Below are 19,988 nucleotides of genomic sequence, written 5' to 3'. Positions count from 1 at the left end.
GTGTTATGTGTGGTGTATGAGTTGGGGATGTTGGGGACAGCACAAACACCCAGCCCCCAAGCCATTGGAATTAACCAATGAAGGTTAAAAATCCTCGACCCGACCAGGAATCGAACCTGGGACCCCCTGAACCGAAGGCCAGTACGCTGACCATTCAGCCAATGAGCTGGACAATTTTAATGTTGAAAGCGGTACACCCACCTAACGAACCATCGTAATTAACCAATGAAGGCTAAAATCTCCAGCCCAGCCAGAAATCAAATCCAGGACCCCTTGGATAAAAGCCCAGCATGCTAACCATTTAGCCATGGAACAGGACAGTAGCCCTATTAAAATTAAATTTAAATATTTGTTCATTTTTAAATCATATATGTAAATATGGACCACCCTGTATAGAGAGATAGGAATATACAATAAGATAAACACAATGATAGTTCAGTGTGGGAAGAGGGAGCAACTGAAAGAGGAGACACGACATGAAAACATAAATGGACAAGGATAATCCCCACATATTCATACACTACTGTCTTTAAAATAGATTGGATCTCTCTTCACCAATCCTAATCACTAGGGGGAGCTAAGAGCCAACTCGTGTCCTCATCCTGAGATGGTGCAGTTCTTTTCAGGCACACCTCCAATGGAGGTGACCTGGATGTACCATTTTAACCAAATACCAGCCTGCCTGCCATTCTTAAATTTCTGGCAGTACTGGGAATTGAACTCGGGTCCCCGAGGATGGCAGCTAATAACACTAACCGTTAACACTACGGAGACAAACTGGGGGGGGGGGCTTAGAAGAAATGAATGTAAGATTGATTGATTGATCGATCGATCAGCGTAAAATTGTAGTCAGAAGTCTTCAGTAGTGGACACTGTGGTTTTCCTCCAAATCTTTTTTTTTCACACAACCTATTGTATAGTTCTTTTACTCTAGTGGTACAGAAGAATAAATAATGAATTTTAAGTTACCATAAAGAAAAGTTTTATAATTCTTTATATCTGATGACAGTGTTTTCCACTAAGTTGAAAACTATTTCTGTTGGTATTGAGCCAGTTTGTTTGTGCTGCTGAATAATCATCATCATCATCATCTGTTTACCCTCCAGGTTCGGTTTTTCCCCCGGACTTAGCGAGGGATCCCACCTCTACCGCCTCAAGGGCAGTGTCCTGGAGCGTCAGACTCTTGGTCGGGGGATACAACTGGGGAGTATGACCAGTACCTCGCCCAGGCGGCCTCACCTGCTATGCTGAACAGGGGCCTTGTGGAGGGATGGGAAGATTGGAAGGGATAGGCAAGGAGGAGGGAAGGAAGCGGCCGTGGCCTTAAGTTAGGTACCATCCCGGCATTTGCCTGGAGAAGAAGTGGGAAACCATGGAAAACCACTTCCAGGATGGCTGAGGAGGGAATCGAACCCACCTCTACTCAGTTGACCTCCCGAGGCTGAGTGGACCCCGTTCCAGCCCTCGTACCACTTTTCAAATTTCGTGGCAGAGCCGGGAATCGAACCCGGACCTCCGGGGGTGGCAGCTAATCACGCTAACCACTACACCACAGAGGCGGACGCTGCTGAATAATTCGATTTATAATACCTAATCCAGCCTTAAATTTAGTAGCTATCTATCTTTGTGTCATACAGATATTCTGTGATAAGGCTACAACTGCACAATGCTTCCTGGGAGTCATTTCTGTTGAAGACTTATTATGAATCTCACAAGGCATTTTTAACCTAAAACATTTGTAGCACAGAGCAATTTCTATTCAAACAATGGGCATCGAAGATAAAATTCTAAAAGAATTTAATTGTATAAAGTCCACCTGTTCAATGCAAGTTTGCCATTTGATAAAGGGTCTGTCTGAAAAGCTACATAGGGCATTTCAACCTAGCCTAGAAGTCATCATCAGCTAAAATAACACAAAGATTAAAAACGTAACATGCTCTAAGTAGCTTTTTGCTATTTGCTTTACGTCGCACCGACACAGATATGTCTTATGGCGACGATGGGATAGGAAAGGCCTAGGAACTGGAAGGAAGGGCCGTGGCCTTAATTAAGGTACAGCCCCGGCATTTGCGTGGTGTGAAAATGGGAAACCACGGAACACCATCTTCAGGGCTGCCGACAGTGGGGCTCGAACCCACTATCTCCCGATTACTGGATACTGGCCGCACTTAAGCGACTGCAGCTATCGAGCTCGGTAAGTAGCTTTTTTTTAGAGAGACCATTTATCAAGTGGCAAACTTGTATTGAACAGGTTGACTTTATACAATTAAATTCTTTTAGAATTTTATCTTAGATATTTAAAGTCAATGTAGAACTGGAATGAAGTTCATTACTTGTAACAATGGGCAAACTATTGATACATAACATGGAATCTAAGAATATTCAATGCATAGGACACTGTTGCCAGCCATTGGGAAAATTCAAAAGAAGAAACCTTGTTCTGATTGGCAGTAATTTGTACTGGACTTTGTATTTATTTTAACCAGAGATGATAAGGAAAATGCACGTACCTGTGGTTCTGAGAGTAGAATAGGCTGCTTAAACTCTATCCAGGTAACTACTTCAGAGCAAGGGGGAGTAGTCAGAGATCCATTGTAGGTAAAATACAGCAGCCTGTCCTCAGGCAGCAGTGATCCAAGGGTAATCTGCTTCTCGAGTTTGGTGTTGGTCTGGGGTGCAGTCACTTGAGGTAGCATTTCCACGATCTCATTATAGACCGAGTTACCAGGTCCGTACAGCTAAAAAGTACAATCATGTGTTAGTGTTATATAGTTACCACAGAATTATTCTGACAATGGAAAGATGGACAGTCTATTGAAAAAGGACAAGCCGCCACATACATCTAAAATGTTCCCTGGACTAGTGCTTAACATTATATACATGCTTTATTAAAGGAGACCAAAACAAAAAAAGTCAAATTGCCTCAGAATCAAACTGTATCGGTCAGTGTTCAACTCTATATTTGCTTTTGCTGTGCGCTGTTCCATAGGCTGGTAAACTAAGGAAACACGAGTAGCTCAGACGTTACTGTGCTGTAAGCATTGAGTGAGCTAACCGCTCAATCCAATTGATTGTTACAGTTAAACTCTATCCAGGTAACTACTTCAGAGCAAGGGGGAGTAGTCAGAGTACCTGTGCTGCCGCTTTTCCATTTATTTGAAGTGCTGTTTATTATAAGTGAGTGTGATGAATGTTTGTTGAAATGCCTACCTGTAGTGTGTATGGCTGTAACAACATGGGTAGAAACCAAAACTATATACAGAGAGACATTTCCATAGATATCCAAATTGAAGTAAGTCACCTCGTAGGTTTAGCAGTTGAGTAGAATTTTGTAAGAGGAAAGCTTTCCTCCCAGGAAGGGAGCTACTTTGTGTTCAGTGCATTTTTAAAATACAGCCTGTGATGAAATGCAACTTTTGAAAATAAAGTTGATGCCTACGGAAAAGCTACAAGGTCCAGAATTGAAGCCTGGAGCTATTCCTTCAATAAGATGTCCAGCACCCACAGATGGAGATACTTCTCGTGCAGGAATGCTAATTCATATGGAAGCCACTTCACAAAATACACAGTGGCAGAATGGAAAGGTATGAGATTAAAAGATGAAGGGAGTTTGTTGTAAATGTAAGATGTTAGGCCCTTTTAAACAACAAGCATCATCATCATAAAGATGTACTTGATGTACAGAATGATATGAGTGAAAATATTTTACCAGACTGATACGACTGTAGTTTAGAAATGCAGTGTGAGTCAGGAAGTGAAGTAGGTAGAAAATACTTAGACGTTGCAACTTCTGGACCAGCCTTGAACAGTGACGTAACAGTAGAACATTTGAACAACAGTTTCTATGAGCCAGATATAAATGACAGTTGAAAGTGATATTAGTGATACTGATAACGAATACACTCAAGACGATGTACATATATTACAGGTTCATATATCGAGGATGGGTACGAGCGGGGACAAGTGACTGGTGTTGCCTTCATAGACCTTAGCGCAGCTTATGATACCATTAATCATAAGAGATTGGTGTATAAAGTGTATCAAAAAACAAGAGACTATCATTGTACAAAATTTGTAGAATGCATTCTTCAGAATCGACATTTCTACATCTCTCTTCAAAATAAGAACAGCGTTGAGGAGAACTCAAAAGAATGGACCATTTCTCTATGCCATCTACACTAATGACCAACCAATTCCTGCCAAAGTCAAGCAGTTTATTTATGCTGATGACACAGCAGTGGCAGCACAGGGGAACACATTTGAAGAGGCTGAAGAAAATCTGGCAAAATCTCTCGAAGAACTTGCTACATACACAATTATAAAGATGGGAACCTTCCACCTAATCAATACTTTATTTAGTTTTATTAACATACAGGACCGGTTTCGACCTTCTTTGAGGCCATCCTGTAGATATGCAGGGCAGATGCGAATAAGGTTATACCAAATAAGCACCCAGGGATCAACTGAGGCAATCCACTGCCTTGTTGATAGGGTTTTGATCCAAAGGCTATGGGAGTAAACCCAGAAAGAAAATCAAGCAAGGACAGAGGCTTTAAGGGACCAGCCCTCTCACTGTCCTAGCTCCATCACAGGGTTAATTACCCGTATGGAGTGAATTTCAAAACAATTCAGAGAAATATTAGATTTGAAGCCGGATAGATCACAAGACGACAAATTGGCGAGAAACAGAATATGAGAATTGGAACATGGAATATTACCTCTCAGACAGGCAAGGAAGTGAAAGTGGTGGAGTAGATGTTTTCTTTTTTTTTTGCTTTATGTCGCACCAATACAGATATGTCTTATGGTGACGATGGGATAGGAAAGGCCTAGGAAGTGGAAGGAAGCGGCCATGGCCTTAATTAATGTACAGCCCCAGCATTTGCCTGGTGTGAAAATGGGAAACCACGGAAAACCATCTTCAGGGCTGCCGACAGTGGGGCTCGAACCCACTATCTCCCAATTACTGGATACTGGCCGCACTTAAGTGACTGCAGCTATCGAGCTTGATGTGGAGGAGATGAAGAAGTACAAACTCGAAATTCTCGAGATCAGCGAAGTGAAGAAAAAGGGAACAGGGGCGATGGAACTGGATCAGGCATATGTTCTGAGATATTCAGGAGTATATAAGAGAAGTAGAGCTAAAGAAGGAGTTGGAATTATCACAAGTGAACAATTAAGTAATAAAGTGGTGGATTGGAATGCAGTAAACCCAAGGATAATGAGATTAGATCTGGATCTGGAAAACCGAAAAGTTGCTCTCATACAAATATATGCTCTAACTGAAGATAGTGATGAGATAGAAAAGGAGATTTTTACTCTGCCCTCCAGAGGACATTGGACAAAGCTACAGATACCATAGAATCAGTGATAATAATGTTGGACTGGAATGCTAGAGTTGGGAATAAGATGAGTTCTGGTCATGGAAGCTTGGGAAGGTATGGGGCAGAGAGAAGTCAGAACAGCAATGGGAAGAGAATGCTTGAGTTCTGCATAGATAATGAAGTGCAAATAGGAAATTATTTCTTCCCTCATAAACAGATCCACCAAATTACCTTCGAGGCAACAGGCAGAAATGTACGAAGTACAATAAACTACTGTGTACACAAAGAATACCCATTATGATGTAATGGATGTGAGGGTATTCCACAGTGCAGAACTCAACACTGAACATCATTTATTGGTAATGGAAATCCGGTTCAGATATATATGAGAATCAACAAAAATTAATTATGTCAAAGTGAAAGTATCTGCCTTAGAGGATATCTCCAAGCGATGGGAGTATGAGAATAAGTTGAGCGAAAAACATACAGAAGGAGCAAAATCAAAGAGGTCTGTGGAACGTGGAAGACAAATGGAAGGTGATGAAAGAGACAATTAACCAGGTAGCTACAGAGGTGTGTGGGACAGGCAGAGTCAAAGGAATTAGGAGACAGACAAGATGATGGAGTGAAACAGTAAAGGAAGTGACTGCAACTAAAAAGAAAGCATGGAAAAGATATGATGTATGAAATCCAAAAGTGAGGAAGACAAAGGAACATATGTACAATTAAGAAATGCAGCAGAGAGAGCAGTCAAGGAAGCTAAAAAGGAATCCTGGAAACAGTTCGGAAGGGAAATAGAAGAAAATTTTAAGGAAAATCAAAGAAAGTTCTGGCATGTGGTGAAAAGCTTGAAGGGAAAAAGGGGAAAGAAAATCAGAAACATTAAGGATAAAAATAACAAGCTGAAAACCAACATAAATGACAACCTATAAGTGTGGAGCGAATATTACTCAGAAACCTTCAACGAAAGCAGTAGAATGGTGGGCATGACACCAATGGAAGAGGATAACAGTGGAAAGAGGAAAAAGGAAGAAGGTATTAGTTTGAAGGAAGTGCATGAGGCAATCAAGGCAATCAAAACTGGTAAGGCAGCAGGCTGGGATAATATTCACCCGGAGTTTGTGAAATTTGGAGGAAGAGAACTAGAGAAATGGATCTGGGATCTCTTCAAGTTTCTTTGGGACTCTGAGAAAATACCAGAAGGTTGGGAGCGGAACATCATAGATCCCATTCACAAGAAGGGAAGCTCAACTGACTGTCTTACAGAGCGATATGCTTAGCATCAGTTCTCTAGAAGTTAAATTCAACTATAATAGAGAAGAGACTTAGAGAGCAAGTTGAGGAAGAACTGGAAAAAGAACAGGCTGGATTTAGACCCCATCTGCAAACACAAGATTGTATCTTCTGTTTGAGAAATGCAGCAGAAAAGATCCTAAATCGGGAAGAAGAGCTATTTGCAGCATTTATCGACTTGACAGAGTACCGAGAGATGGCTTTACAGAAGGCACTGACTAGGGTGATTAAAAGTATATACAGGAGGGTTATAGGTATAGTGAGGATAAATGGTCAAACCTCCAAAGAATTTACTATGGAAAGAGGTGTCAAGCAAGGTGATGGGCTTAGTCCTCTACTCTTTATAATATTCATGGATCAAGTTATTAAACAATGTAAGAGGTGAACAAGCAAATGCGAAGTTGGAAATTTCAAGATGAGAACAGTGTGGATACAGCCACTAGTATTCACAGATGATATCGCGCTTTTGGCAACAGATCAGTGGTGGCTCGTTTGGGAGGCACTAAGGTGCGCGCCCTCCCACAGGGTCCCATTAAATTCGGGAATTTTAATCTTAAATGTTAACAAGGGAAATATTTTACTATACGATTATTATTAAGGGTGCGAGTTGTACTGTACTGCGGCCCAATGCGCTGCTGGCCCTGCGCAGGAGGGCGCTCTCTCATAGTGGACCACACACTCCGAGTCTCGCTTGACCGGCCTTGAGGGAGCCAATCAGAGGCACAGTAGAGATGTGCTGTTCTAACGGAGATTCCGGCGCATTTCTGCCGCGACCTATCATTGCAGCCAACCTACCCAAAACATTGGTGATGTGATTTCTATTTAACAGGGGTCAGTTTGTGCCATTTCTCTACTAAAACTAGGAACTATTTTACTGAGGCACTTGCCTGAGTTAAATGTGCCGGTATATATTTAAAATAGTCTTGTAATTTTTAGGATTATTAACTAACGAAACGAGTAACGACTGTAACTACTGTCTCCCCACACTTGACTCATGTTGGCCATACTCAATGGAGAGCGCGATGTTTAGCTTTGTGTTGATGAATGATATATAAGTAATAATAATAACAACGTAAACGTTTCCACCTTTTCAATACTACAATATATTCACAAAATTACAAATTACACGGTACTAGTTTCGACCCATCTAGGGGTCATCATCAGCCGTATTGGAGCAAAGATCATTTGTGGCGAAATCCTAAGAAAATGTTATTTTAAAGAATAACAAGTGAAATGAGATGTTATGGTAATAGTTAATAATACAAGGAATATACATACTAAGAGGTTTTTAACAAAGAATAAAGTATAAATGGGGTGTTGTAAAAATTATAATCATGGAAATCAGTAAGTTCTTGTATTGAAATGAAATATGGCTTAGGAAGAGGGCTTAAGGTGGGGCTGAAGGGTGCGGGAGAAAGTGTAACTGTCAACACAATCCGCGGAATCGCAAAATTCAACGGCTTCAGCAATCATTTTATAGAAAGGATAATCAATAAACACAAACATCGCCCAAAAACTACCCTCAAAAAAGAAATAACCAAACCTCTAACATTTTCCACCTTCACGTTCAACAATGATATCTACAAGTTAACCAACATCTTTAAGAAACAAGGCGTTAAAATAGCCTTCAAAACCAACAATAAGAACATGAACGTTTTATACAATACTTCACACATCAACAAGACCAGCAGTTTTTTAAAATCAGGAGTTTATAGGATCAAATGTACCACCTGTAAAAAAACCTACATCGGGCAAACCGGGAGAAACTTCATTATCAGATACCACGAGCACACTAACGCAATAAAATACAACAGGTTTTCAGCCATCGGCCAACACATGCAAGATTATAACCATAATTTCACCAATATTGAACAAGACATGGACATCCTCGTATTAGCAAACAAGGGCCCTTTACTCAACATAATGGAAAATTACTACATACACCTAGACCAATACTTTAATGCCAGTCACAATCTCAATGAAATCTCAGAGAAACCCAACATACTCTTCGATCTATTTATCACTTTCCTCAGAAACAATAATGCAGCCAACCTAAACTCAATCCTAAATTTAATCAAAGGTACTTTTCCAAGACAGTTACACTTTCTCCCGCACCCTTCAGCCCCACCTTAAGCCCTCTTCCTAAGCCATATTTCATTTCAATACAAGAACTTACTGATTTCCATGATTATAATTTTTACAACACCCCATTTATACTTTATTCTTTGTTAAAAACCTCTTAGTATGTATATTCCTTGTATTATTAACTATTACCATAACATCTCATTTCACTTGTTATTCTTTAAAATAACATTTTCTTAGGATTTCGCCACAAATGATCTTTGCTCCAATATGGCTGATGATGACCCCTAGATGGGTCGAAACTAGTACCGTGTAATTTATAATTTTGTGAATATATTGTAGTATTGAAAAGGTGGAAACGTTTACGTTGTTATTATTATTACTTATATATTATTCTCAGTTCAATACGGACCAAAAATATGAAATTCATAACCATCATTGATGAATGATCTCGTGAGATGACTTTGACATGGTGAAATTAGGAGAAAGGTTGTGTTTTATATGTAGGCGTAGTGTTATGTTTGCACTTCGTACAGTATGATTACCGTCGAACATATTAAAGAACTAACATTTTCTTCTCTTTCTACCAAGAAGAAAGTCGAACTGAAGTAGTGTGGTAGGCCGACACCAGACTTCTCGTTGAAAAAATCGGAGACCAAGGAAAATGAAAATAGGGCTTTCCAAAGACAAATTAATTCTCCTGACGTATATAATTAGAACCCATGGATATGTGGAAGTGATATCTCAGAAACCTTTTACTGCTTTCCTTGCCTGCTATTCTTCTTTCAAGTGGATCACCACAGGGCTAAGTGATATCAAGCATATTAATGAGAAAATTGAAAAACATGAAAGATTCCAAGAACATATCACTAGTACCATGGACTTTGAAATGCTTGGTAAAGTCAATGCCCTGTCTTGTTTAAGTGACCACTACAGTGAAACTATTCGTAAACATAATTCAATCATGGACAAGAACAGGCAAATATTAAAGAGACTCATCACTTGCGTACGTTTTTGTGCGGAATTTGAATTGCCGCTCTGAGGCCACAATGAAGAAGATAATTCTTTAAATCCAGGTGTATTTAAGGGATTAGTTAACTTCACAGCTGATCTGGATAGCATAAAGAAGCAACACTTAGAAACAGCTAGTGTATTTAAAGGAATGTCAAAGATGATTCAAAATGACATTTTAAGTTGCATGCTGGCAGTGTGTAGGGAGGAAACATCTCAACAGATTAAAGAGGCTGAATTTCTTGGTATACAGTGTGATGAAACAACCAACATCTTGAATCATTGTTAGTTGATCATTGTTTTAAGGTATCTTCACGACGGCTCGGTACATGAAAGATTCTGGGAATTCTTTTATCCATCTGACAAATCGGCGAGTGGAATAACAGAAACCTTATTGGAACAGATTAATCCCTTGGTAGGCCATTCTCACGATAAGTTGATTGCACAAAGCTATGATGGAGCCCATGTTTTTAGCGGCTCTCTTGGTGGAGTTCAGGCAAATGTTCGTGAGCACTATCCGTACACATATTACGTACATTGCTAAGTCCGTAAGCTTAATCTTATCATGGAAAAATTAACAAATCATATTCCTAAAGTTAGGATAGTATGTAATAAATCTGGACTGTACGGAGGGTGTTTTAGAGGTGTCCAGTGAATTTCCTCCAGTTTTGTCCACGTTTGTCCATGTTAAGGCAGTAGTATGCAGCCTTGTTGTCGGTTGCCGGCATCGCTTGTTGCGATACGCAGCTTTAGCTTCATCCAAAAGACGACAGTAATAGGCTGCATTAATTGTCCTTATCCAAGTTATTTCTGGGGTCACTGGAGCCACCCAGGCTCATTTTGGTTTTGGCTGAGGGTTTAAGGCCAAATGTCCCTCCTGATGCCATGTGATTTTTAAGATGGAAAATTTCATCCTAGGATCGACCAGGATTTAAACCTCAGCCTTCCAGGGGGGAAGCCAGGAGCTAAGCAACTGAACTAATCATGCCCCCTTTACTAAATAAGGGAATGATGTGTAAAATACGAGAGTCATGGCAACTGGGTTTTTTTTCACATGAATGCAGAGTTTTTTATTTTTTATTACTTTTTAAATTTTTTTTTTTGCTATTTGCTTTACGTCACACCAACACAGATATGTCTTACGGCGATGATGGGATAGGAAAGGCCTAGGAATGGGAAGGAAGCGATTACTGGATACTGCTACTGCACTTAAGCGATTGCAGCTATCGAGCTAAGTAATGCAGAGTCTATGAGACATATGGGAGTGGAGGTGCTGTGAAAAGTATGAATAATGTTGAGTAGATAAACCAGGTACAGGATATAAGCAAGAAAACTGTCTTGTGCTAGATAATGTATATTCTCGGAGGGTACAGTAACCTTTACAGTAAACCCTCATAGTAGTCCCCTAGATTGCCCACAATGCATTGCCAACAATACAGAAGACTTCAGATACCAGTCACTTTACCATGTGTAAATTTTGCCATCTCATGTTTCACAGCATTGGCAACATCCTCTTGTGTCCCACACAATGGTTCTTTCACTTTGGGGATGTCCAACTCGTTGGCCGAGTGATCCGCATACTGACCTTCGGTTCAGAGGGTCCCGGGATCAATTTCTGGCCGGGTTGAGGAATTTAACCTTCATTGGTTAATTCCAATGGCTCGGAGACTGGGTGTTTGTGCTGATCCCAACATCTCTGCAACTCACACACCACACATAACACTATCCTCCACCACAATAACACGCAGTTACCTACAAATGGCAGGTGCCACCCACCCTCATCGGAGGGTCTGCCTTACAAAGGAAGCAGCTGGCTAGAAATAGCCAAGAAGTATAAATAACCACCTAATCGATACTTATTAATGCCTCAGGCAAAATTGAATAAAATTAAAACTTACAGGACATGTTTCGACCACTTAGTGGTCCTCTTCAGCTGCACAAATAAAGAACTGAAAAGAAAAAACATTATGACAATAAGCACAAATAAAAGTTCTTTGGAGACTCCTTTGATAAAAATGGAGGTCATCAGAATAGGACATCTTGCCTCTCGTTCTTGTTTGGAAAAGATGTTTATTCTGCGCTGTCTAGAGGGTCAGTCTTTGAGCGCGACCTGGTGAAGTAACGATGTGATACAGTTTGACAGTTCATGGTAAGCTCTGGAGAGAAGGGAAGTAGAGTTTTATCGTCATCTAAAATAACATGTGAGGGAGGAGGGAGATTGGGCTGTGCTTCTGCGATGTCGTGTTTGATTATATCTCTTGTTCGTCTAGTCTGTTTCATGTCTACCCATTCTAAGTATTTGCTAATATTCTCGTATAAGATGTTTTTATGCTCGTTGTTTTCATTGAGTTTCTCTTCACCGTTTTCCAGTTTATCAAGAACGATGTGGATGTTTTCCACGTTGTTCATAAGATTACCTTTATTTATCATACAGATAATTTGAAGGTCATGTTTTATATTGGTGAATTTGTGGTTGGACTCTTTCATATGGGATCCCATGGCAGAGAATCTTTTGTATTTTTCAGCGTTGACGTGTTCTTGATATCTAATTAAGAAGTTCCTTCCAGATTGTCCCATGTAAGTTTTTTTACATTGAGCACAAGTCAGCTTATAAATACCCGATTCCTGGCATTCGTCATCTTTAAGTTTATTAGCTTTGTTGTGACTAAAGATGACGAATTCCAGGAATCGGGTATTTATAAGCTGACTTGTGCTCAATGTAAAAAATCTTACGTGGGACAATCTGGAAGGAACTTCTTAATTAGATATCAAGAACACGTCAACGCTGAAAAATACAAAAGATTCTCTGCCATGGGATCCCATGTGAAAGAGTCCAACCGCAAATTCACCAATATAAAACATGACCTTCAAATTATCTGTATGATAAATAAAGGTAATCTTATGAACAACCTGGAAAACATCCACATCATTCTTGATAAATTGGAAAACGGTGAAGAGAATCTCAACTAAAACAACGAGCATAAAAACATCTTATACGAGAATATTAGCAAATACTTAGAATGGGTAGACATGAAACAGACTAGATGAACAAGAGATATAATCAAACACGACATCGCAGAAGCACAGCCCAATCTCCCTCCTCCCTCACATGTTATTTTAGATGACGATAAAACTCTACTTCCCTTCTCTTCAGAGCTTACCATGAACTGTCAAACTGTATCACATCGTTACTTCAGCAGGTCACGCTCAAAGACTGACCCTCCAAACAGCGCAGAATAAACATCTTTTCCAAACAAGAACGAGAGGCAGGATGTCCTATTCTGATGACCTCCATTTTTATCAAAGGAGTCTCCAAAGAACTTTTATTTGTGGTTATTGTCATAATGTTTTTCTTTTCAGTTCTTTATTTATACAGCTGAAGAGGACCACTAAGTAGTCGAAACATGTCCTGTAAGTTTTAATTTTATTCAATTTTGCCTGAGGCATTAATAAGTATCGATTAGGTGGTTATTTATACTTACTTCTTGATTAAACATCGATACGGTCATGAAATGGACAACTTGTAATAGAAATAGCCACACAAAATTATTATTATTACCGTATTACTTTGGGGATGAAGTCAAAATCACACGGAGACAGGTCCAGTGAGTTTGGCAAGTGTTCCAGTACTTCCTACCCTCAATGTTAAAGCTGCCTCCATACAGACCCTGCTGCATGCAGCCTGATATTGGTATGGGGAAGGATGACATTGTCTCGTCTTGTAACTCAAGTAGTATCCATCTTCTGCCCACATCCATGCACTGGGTAATTACTGCTCAAGACACACCAGTCTGGACACTAAGAGGTCTTCTGGACCGTTGAACTCCGCTATTTATTTTACGTCCATGCTGAAATGCTGCGGTCCATATCACAAAGCTTCTGTTTTGTTTTAAGCATAACAAAGGTACTGTTATATGATGGTTTTTTGAGAAGAAAATTCTCTGTAATTTCTCCTAAGCAATGTTATGGAGCTGAAGATGTTCCTACAGAATGATACATGTTCTTCAAATAATTAATTTGCTTAAAGCAATATTTGAAATTATAAGGGGTCCTCCTATTCAATACAAAGACATTTATTAATGTGAATTGATCACATGTCGTTTGTTTGTGTAAAGCAAATGTATAGTATCAAACAGGTGGAAATTTACTTTTATTGATTTAACATAAACTCAGAAGTTCACGTGCCTAACTCATTGGTATACTGTTGCCACATACATTGGTCCTCGGCTTGTCTTTATTGTACGGCCTAATTCTATGCACCATAACTGAATAAAAGACTCAATAATGCACACACGGGAAGCGGAAACAGGGTGAAACTACCAATGTGGTCACCCACTGAGTGACTGAATAACTGAGTGGATTGGTATACCAAGCCTGTAATTGAGTTTCAAGTTTAGGTTGTCACATATTGCTCACTGTTCATATATCATCCACTTTGGTTGTGCACCAGTAATTTGAGTATGTTCAGACTCGTTCATTTATAAGTCTCTCTCGGTTTGTTCTAGCAGGCTCATTCTCTGATCAAACCAGCTGAGTAGTAGGAGTGGAGAGGTATAAATCTGATGGAATGTGTTCAGACTCGAACATTGTGTGGCTCTTGAAAGGGGCTTGTTCTTTGGGAGGTGAAATGATAGTTGATTTTTAAAATTAAGGAAATACTCACTTCGTAGAAGAGGCCTATGACAGTAAGTCCATCAGAATGTTTTAGTGCTTCGTCGAAGTTACCATATTGATCTTTGTAGAATACCATGTGCAGTTCCAGGGGAAAACTGTAACATACGAGAGTTGAGTCAGTTTTTGCCTTCTCCAATTCAGGGTACCGTTTTCTATCACATAATGAAAAATTATTTCTAGAATGATGTATGATTGTAAACCTGAGTCTCATTGTTACACAGCACAATTAAGTTTTCATTTAAGACTTACTTTAGCTTGCTAAAAAAAATCAAGTCTCTTAAATCAGTCATGCAAAACTTTTCCTTTTACTACCAGTAACTAGTAGTAGTGTCATGAATTTATATCATCATTCTGTATTCCCGTTACTTTCTAAAGTTATTAAGTACAGCCATTCAAAAGAAGAATGAGCGCATGGTATTTTGTGTTCCTTGCATTTAATATTTTATCATATTTGGTTTTAATTATTATCAAAATATAATTCATCTCCCATGCAGATACAAACCCTGCAGGTACACATGACAAATATTATGCCTATAGGTTCAATTGTTTCTAAGAAAAGTGTACATGAGAGGAATTTATACAATACCATGCTCTCGTTCTTTTTTCTTTTTTTAGTAACCATACATTGCAAAGAGAGCAGGTTATATTTGGGAGAATTTAAAATGATGTTTGTTGTGGCATAATAATTACAAAATTTCATTAGAGAAGACTTGGCATTGTTATATACATTACACTGTTTTCTTATGAAAATCTGTAGTAAATTTAACCCTCTACTGTCATGCTCTCATGCTGAGAATGTGTCAAGAGTGCCAGGCTGATTAATAGCATTTTGCAAATCCCTGTTTAAAGTTCCACATCATTTACAAATTTGAATATTTTGACTTTAAAACTTGCAGGAAATGTTGAGGATGGTATGTACTTACTGGTGACAATGATTACAATATTGTTAAATATTAAATGTTAACACTTTGAAGACAAAAATCAGTTTTAAAAAATAGCAATAAAAATCACTCAAAATTAAGATTACAGATAAAATGTAGTAATCCCTCTGCAATGCAGCCATCCAGATGAATAAATACAGAAAATTTTAAAAGTATCTGTTCGGTAGTTCAGTAGGTAATTACCGTTACATAACTGCCAATTATCACATGACCAAAGAAACACATAAAATTAAAAAATCCAGTGTGTAATGAAATGGCGTATGGCTTTTAGTGCCGGGAGTGACGGAGAACATGTTCAGCTCACCAAGTGCAGGTCTTTCGATTTGACACCCATAGGCGACCTGCATGTCATGAGAGGATGAAATGACGATGAAGACGACAAATACACCCAGCCCCCCGTGCCAGCGAAATTAACTAATGATCGTTAAAATTCCCAACCCTGCCGGGAATCAAACCCGGGACCCCTGTGACTAAAGGCCAGCACGCTAACCATTTAGCCATGGAGCCGGACAATCCAATGTCTGTAAATAAATTACCAAATGAGCCGCTTATTGATAACATTAGGAACTATGTTTTTACTCTATGGAAACAAAACGCAAGATATTGCCACCTGCTATTCATAATCGTGCTAAATTCAGATAGTGAGGTGTGCTGTCAATCAATCAATCAATCAATCAATCAATCAATCAATCAATCAATCAATCAATCAATCAATCAATGAATCGAATCGAACCGAACCAAACCAAACCAAACCAAACCAAACCAAACCAAACCAAACCAAACCAAACCAAACCAAACCAAACCAAACCAAACCAAACCAAACCAAATAAATAAATAAATAAATAAATAAATAAATAAATAAATAAATAAATAAATAAATAAATAAATAAATAAATACTGATCTGCATTTAGGGCAGTCACCCAGGTGGCAGATTCCCTATCTGTTGTTTTCCTAGCCTTTTCTTAAATGATTGCAAAGAAATTGGAAATTTATTGAACATCTCATTTATCGAACATCTGTCCAAACAACGACATATCATTGTCTGGCATTCTAAAGGTTAAGGACAATGATTTAAAATAAAAACAGTTCCATTTCATTTGAGACTTCCTTTTCTTGCTGAAAAAATCAAGTCACTTAAATCAACCATGCAAAACATCATTTTACTGCGTTTGTATATTGTAGATGTCTGTTATGCCATCAGCCCAGAGGCTGGTTGGATCTTCAAATAGCACCACCAAAGGCTATGTGGTTATGGAGAAACTGCAACAACCGATGGCAGTGCAAAAATGAGGCATACTAGGCAAGATGAGGAGAGAGGTAGTTTGCCATTGCTTTTTTTTTTTTACAATTTGCTTAATGTTGCACCAGCACAGATAGGTCTTATGGTGATGCTGGGATAGAAAAGGGCTGCCAACAGTGGGGTTTGGACCCATTATCTCCCGGATGTAAGCTCACAGCTGCACGCCCCTAACCGCATGGCCAGCTTGCTTAGTTGTGCCATTGCTGTCTTCTCTGGGCCAGAAAATGCTATTGCAGCATGACTGACCCTATGAGCAACACCTTTTTTTAATAATCACAAGCACTGGTCATGCTCTGATTGTCATTACTCACTGTAGTGGTAGACACCAGTAAATAACTAACTCCATCTCTCCACATCTCAGCTGTATGTGTCACAATAGGTAAGTAACACAACTTGCCCAAAATTTCTTTAACTCCATTGGAGTATCTTTGATCCATAATAGATTCTGTACCCTGTACTCCTAAGTTGTATCCTTGTACACAAGAACCTCATTTATCCGTCCCTCATTAATCCGGGTCTCCGGTTTATCCCGATCGAAAATAATAAAAATATATTTCTACTTCTACAGTATTTCTTTTATAGGGTCGATTCTTCTTGAATGTCTTTTCTGCCAAGGATAGTCAAGGACAGGAATTGGAAGTACCGTCCCGACATTCGCCTGGAATTGAGAATGGAAAACCGTGGACTCTTCTCAGTTCCTTGACATATTTGCACGCATTCCTGAATGTTCGGACGTAGATGTGAACGATGTAAATGACTGGTTGAAAAATGACTAATTCAGGCTACGGCATAATGACAGATGAATAAATTATTGCCTTTTGTTCCTCGGCAGGTAATGACGAGACTGATGGTGAATTCGTTCAAAAATGAAACCGGTGCTCCATCAGAAGAAACAATGACTCATGGAGATGCAACAATGCAGCTGGACAGACTGGCCTATTTAGAATTCCAGACTGAAACCACTCCAACAGAACTGATGTTAGTAAAACGTCTTTGAGATCATGCTGCGTGGAAACGCTATACAAATGTAAAATGGAAAAAACTCATACATTATTTTAGTGCATAAAACAGAGTTGTAAATTCTTTTGTACAATTGAAAAAAGGTATTACTCTACAACTTATGTTAATATATTATATAACATGCACTGTATTTGTTTCTTAGTTTTTCCGGATTATCCGGATTTTCGATCATCCGGATCAGTTCCGATCCCACATAATCCCACATATAACAATAACAATAATAATAATAATAATAATAATAATAATAATAATAATAATAATAATAATAATAATAATAATAATAATAATAATAATAATAATAATAATAATAATAATAATAATAATAATAATAATAATAATAATAATAATAATAATAATAATAATAATAATAATAATAATAATAATAATAATAATAATAATAATAATAATAATAATAATAATAATAATAATAATAATAATAATAATAATAATAATAATAATAATAATAATAATAATAATAATAATAATAATAATAATAATAATAATAATAATAATAATAATAATAATAATAATAATAATAATAATAATAATAATAATAATAATAATAATAATAATAATAATAATAATAATAATAATAATAATAATAATAATAATAATAATAATAATAATAATAATAATAATAATAATAATAATAATAATAATAATAATAATAATAATAATAATAATAATAATAATAATAATAATAATAATAATAATAATAATAGACCACAAGCCCTTTATGCATCAGAAACTCTGATAATTGGTGGCTGATCACAAATAAAAAACATCAAAAAACAAGAGAGGGAAATTTCTCAGGAAAATTCTACGACCTAAATGCAAAAATGGTATTTTGATGAAAAGGAAATCACAGGAAATCTATCAAGTAACAGAAAAAGTCAAAGACACCATTAGAAGAAGAAGATTAAAATTCTATGGTCACCTGATCAGGACGGATAACAATAGGCTAACAAAGAAAATAATAAATCTTGCAGTGTCTTTAAAAAATCACAACAGCTGGATTTCAGAAATAAACAATGATCTTCAGGAAATTGGTATAAATGAAGAAATCTTGCAAGACAGAAAAAATTCAGAAATGTCATAAACAACACAAATTTGTTGATCAACTTAAAAGACAAGATACAGGATGGATGGAAGAACGCAAAAAGAAGCACAGCAAAAGGATGAAGAGATTTTGGGAAGACAAGAAGAAACATTGTGCTAAATAAGTTCACATGTGCTCCTTAGTTGGGCATAATGAATTTTTAAAAAAATCTTATTTTATTCTTGATCTGAATGTTTTATATTCATCAGTGTTAGTTTTTGTAATCATCCTCATTTCCATTATTTTGAGGAATCAGTCATCCAGGTCTTCCATTTTGGTGAAATCTGATTACAGGTGTTCATTCTTAATCGATTCCACCATGCATCTTAATTTTTCAGTTTTCTCTTCAATGCACAAATTATTAGGTACAGTGTTTAGTACATTATTTAGTTGCATTACAACTTGATCTTTTGTGGAGAACTGTTTAAGTTTTTGTAAATTACACTTCATAACAACTTTTTAATAGTTTTCTTCATAAAGATTATGGTCTAAGTAAATATCAGTGTCAGTGTATGTTTCACTGAATTACAGCTGTTACAGCTGTTTTTTTGTATCTTTGGTTTACCAGGATATAGTCAAACTGGTTTCTGTTCAGATGAATCTCCAGCAGACTTCCAGGTATAGTACAAACATCTTTGTGAGAGGGTAAATAATGTTTTTGTTATCGCAAACCCATGTTCTCCAACAAATGTACTAAGCTCTTCTCCTCTTTCAGTTCTTTCACCAAGACCATATGAGTCTATGAAGTCACCTTTAGAACCTTTACCAACACTGGCACTGAAATCCCCCATTATAATTGTGAAATAACATTTTGATAATTTTTTCAAGACTTTACTAATCTGGGAATAAGTTGTGCTAATTCAGCATCATTCTCGTCTGCCATTGGAGCATACACCTGGATGATATTCACTTGTGCAGGCCTTGCTTGTATTTGAACTAACATGTTTTAGTGACCCACACTGCAACTGATTTAGATACTCTAAGGCCCACACCAAAGGGAAATTATCCATCGGATGTTCCCAAATAGTACATTCAGTGTTTATCTGCGTTACAATAACCATTGCATTTCACTCACATCCATGATCTTAATCCCCATTCCTTCCATATTTGGGATCGTATTGTAAATTATTTCAGCTTGTGCCAGTGTTTGTATATTCCATGTACTTATCTAAATACTATCACTGAATGAAATCTTCTCAAACACATCCTTGCCCAGAACTGCCCCTCCCTGCCCCCACACACA

At 37.7% G+C, this 19,988-nt stretch overlaps 1 protein-coding gene across 1 annotated transcript in view; it reads right to left on the bottom strand.

Annotated features, from left to right (window-relative positions):
• LOC136884051 (carbonic anhydrase 2) overlaps positions 1–19,988 on the bottom strand; it is a 309,717-nt gene that overhangs the window by 13,463 nt on the left and 276,266 nt on the right. Inside the window, exons 5-6 of the mRNA XM_068230032.1 lie at positions 14,374–14,479; positions 2,511–2,738 (exon numbers count right to left, since the gene is read on the bottom strand). Of these exons, the coding sequence (XP_068086133.1) occupies positions 2,511–2,738; positions 14,374–14,479 (334 nt within the window). The remainder of the gene's footprint in view (positions 1–2,510; positions 2,739–14,373; positions 14,480–19,988) is intronic.

This window comes from Anabrus simplex, chromosome 1 (genome assembly GCF_040414725.1).
Source record: "Anabrus simplex isolate iqAnaSimp1 chromosome 1, ASM4041472v1, whole genome shotgun sequence".
Taxonomy (NCBI): Eukaryota; Metazoa; Arthropoda; class Insecta; order Orthoptera; family Tettigoniidae; genus Anabrus; species Anabrus simplex.
This window is presented reverse-complemented; position numbering and strand designations above follow the sequence as displayed.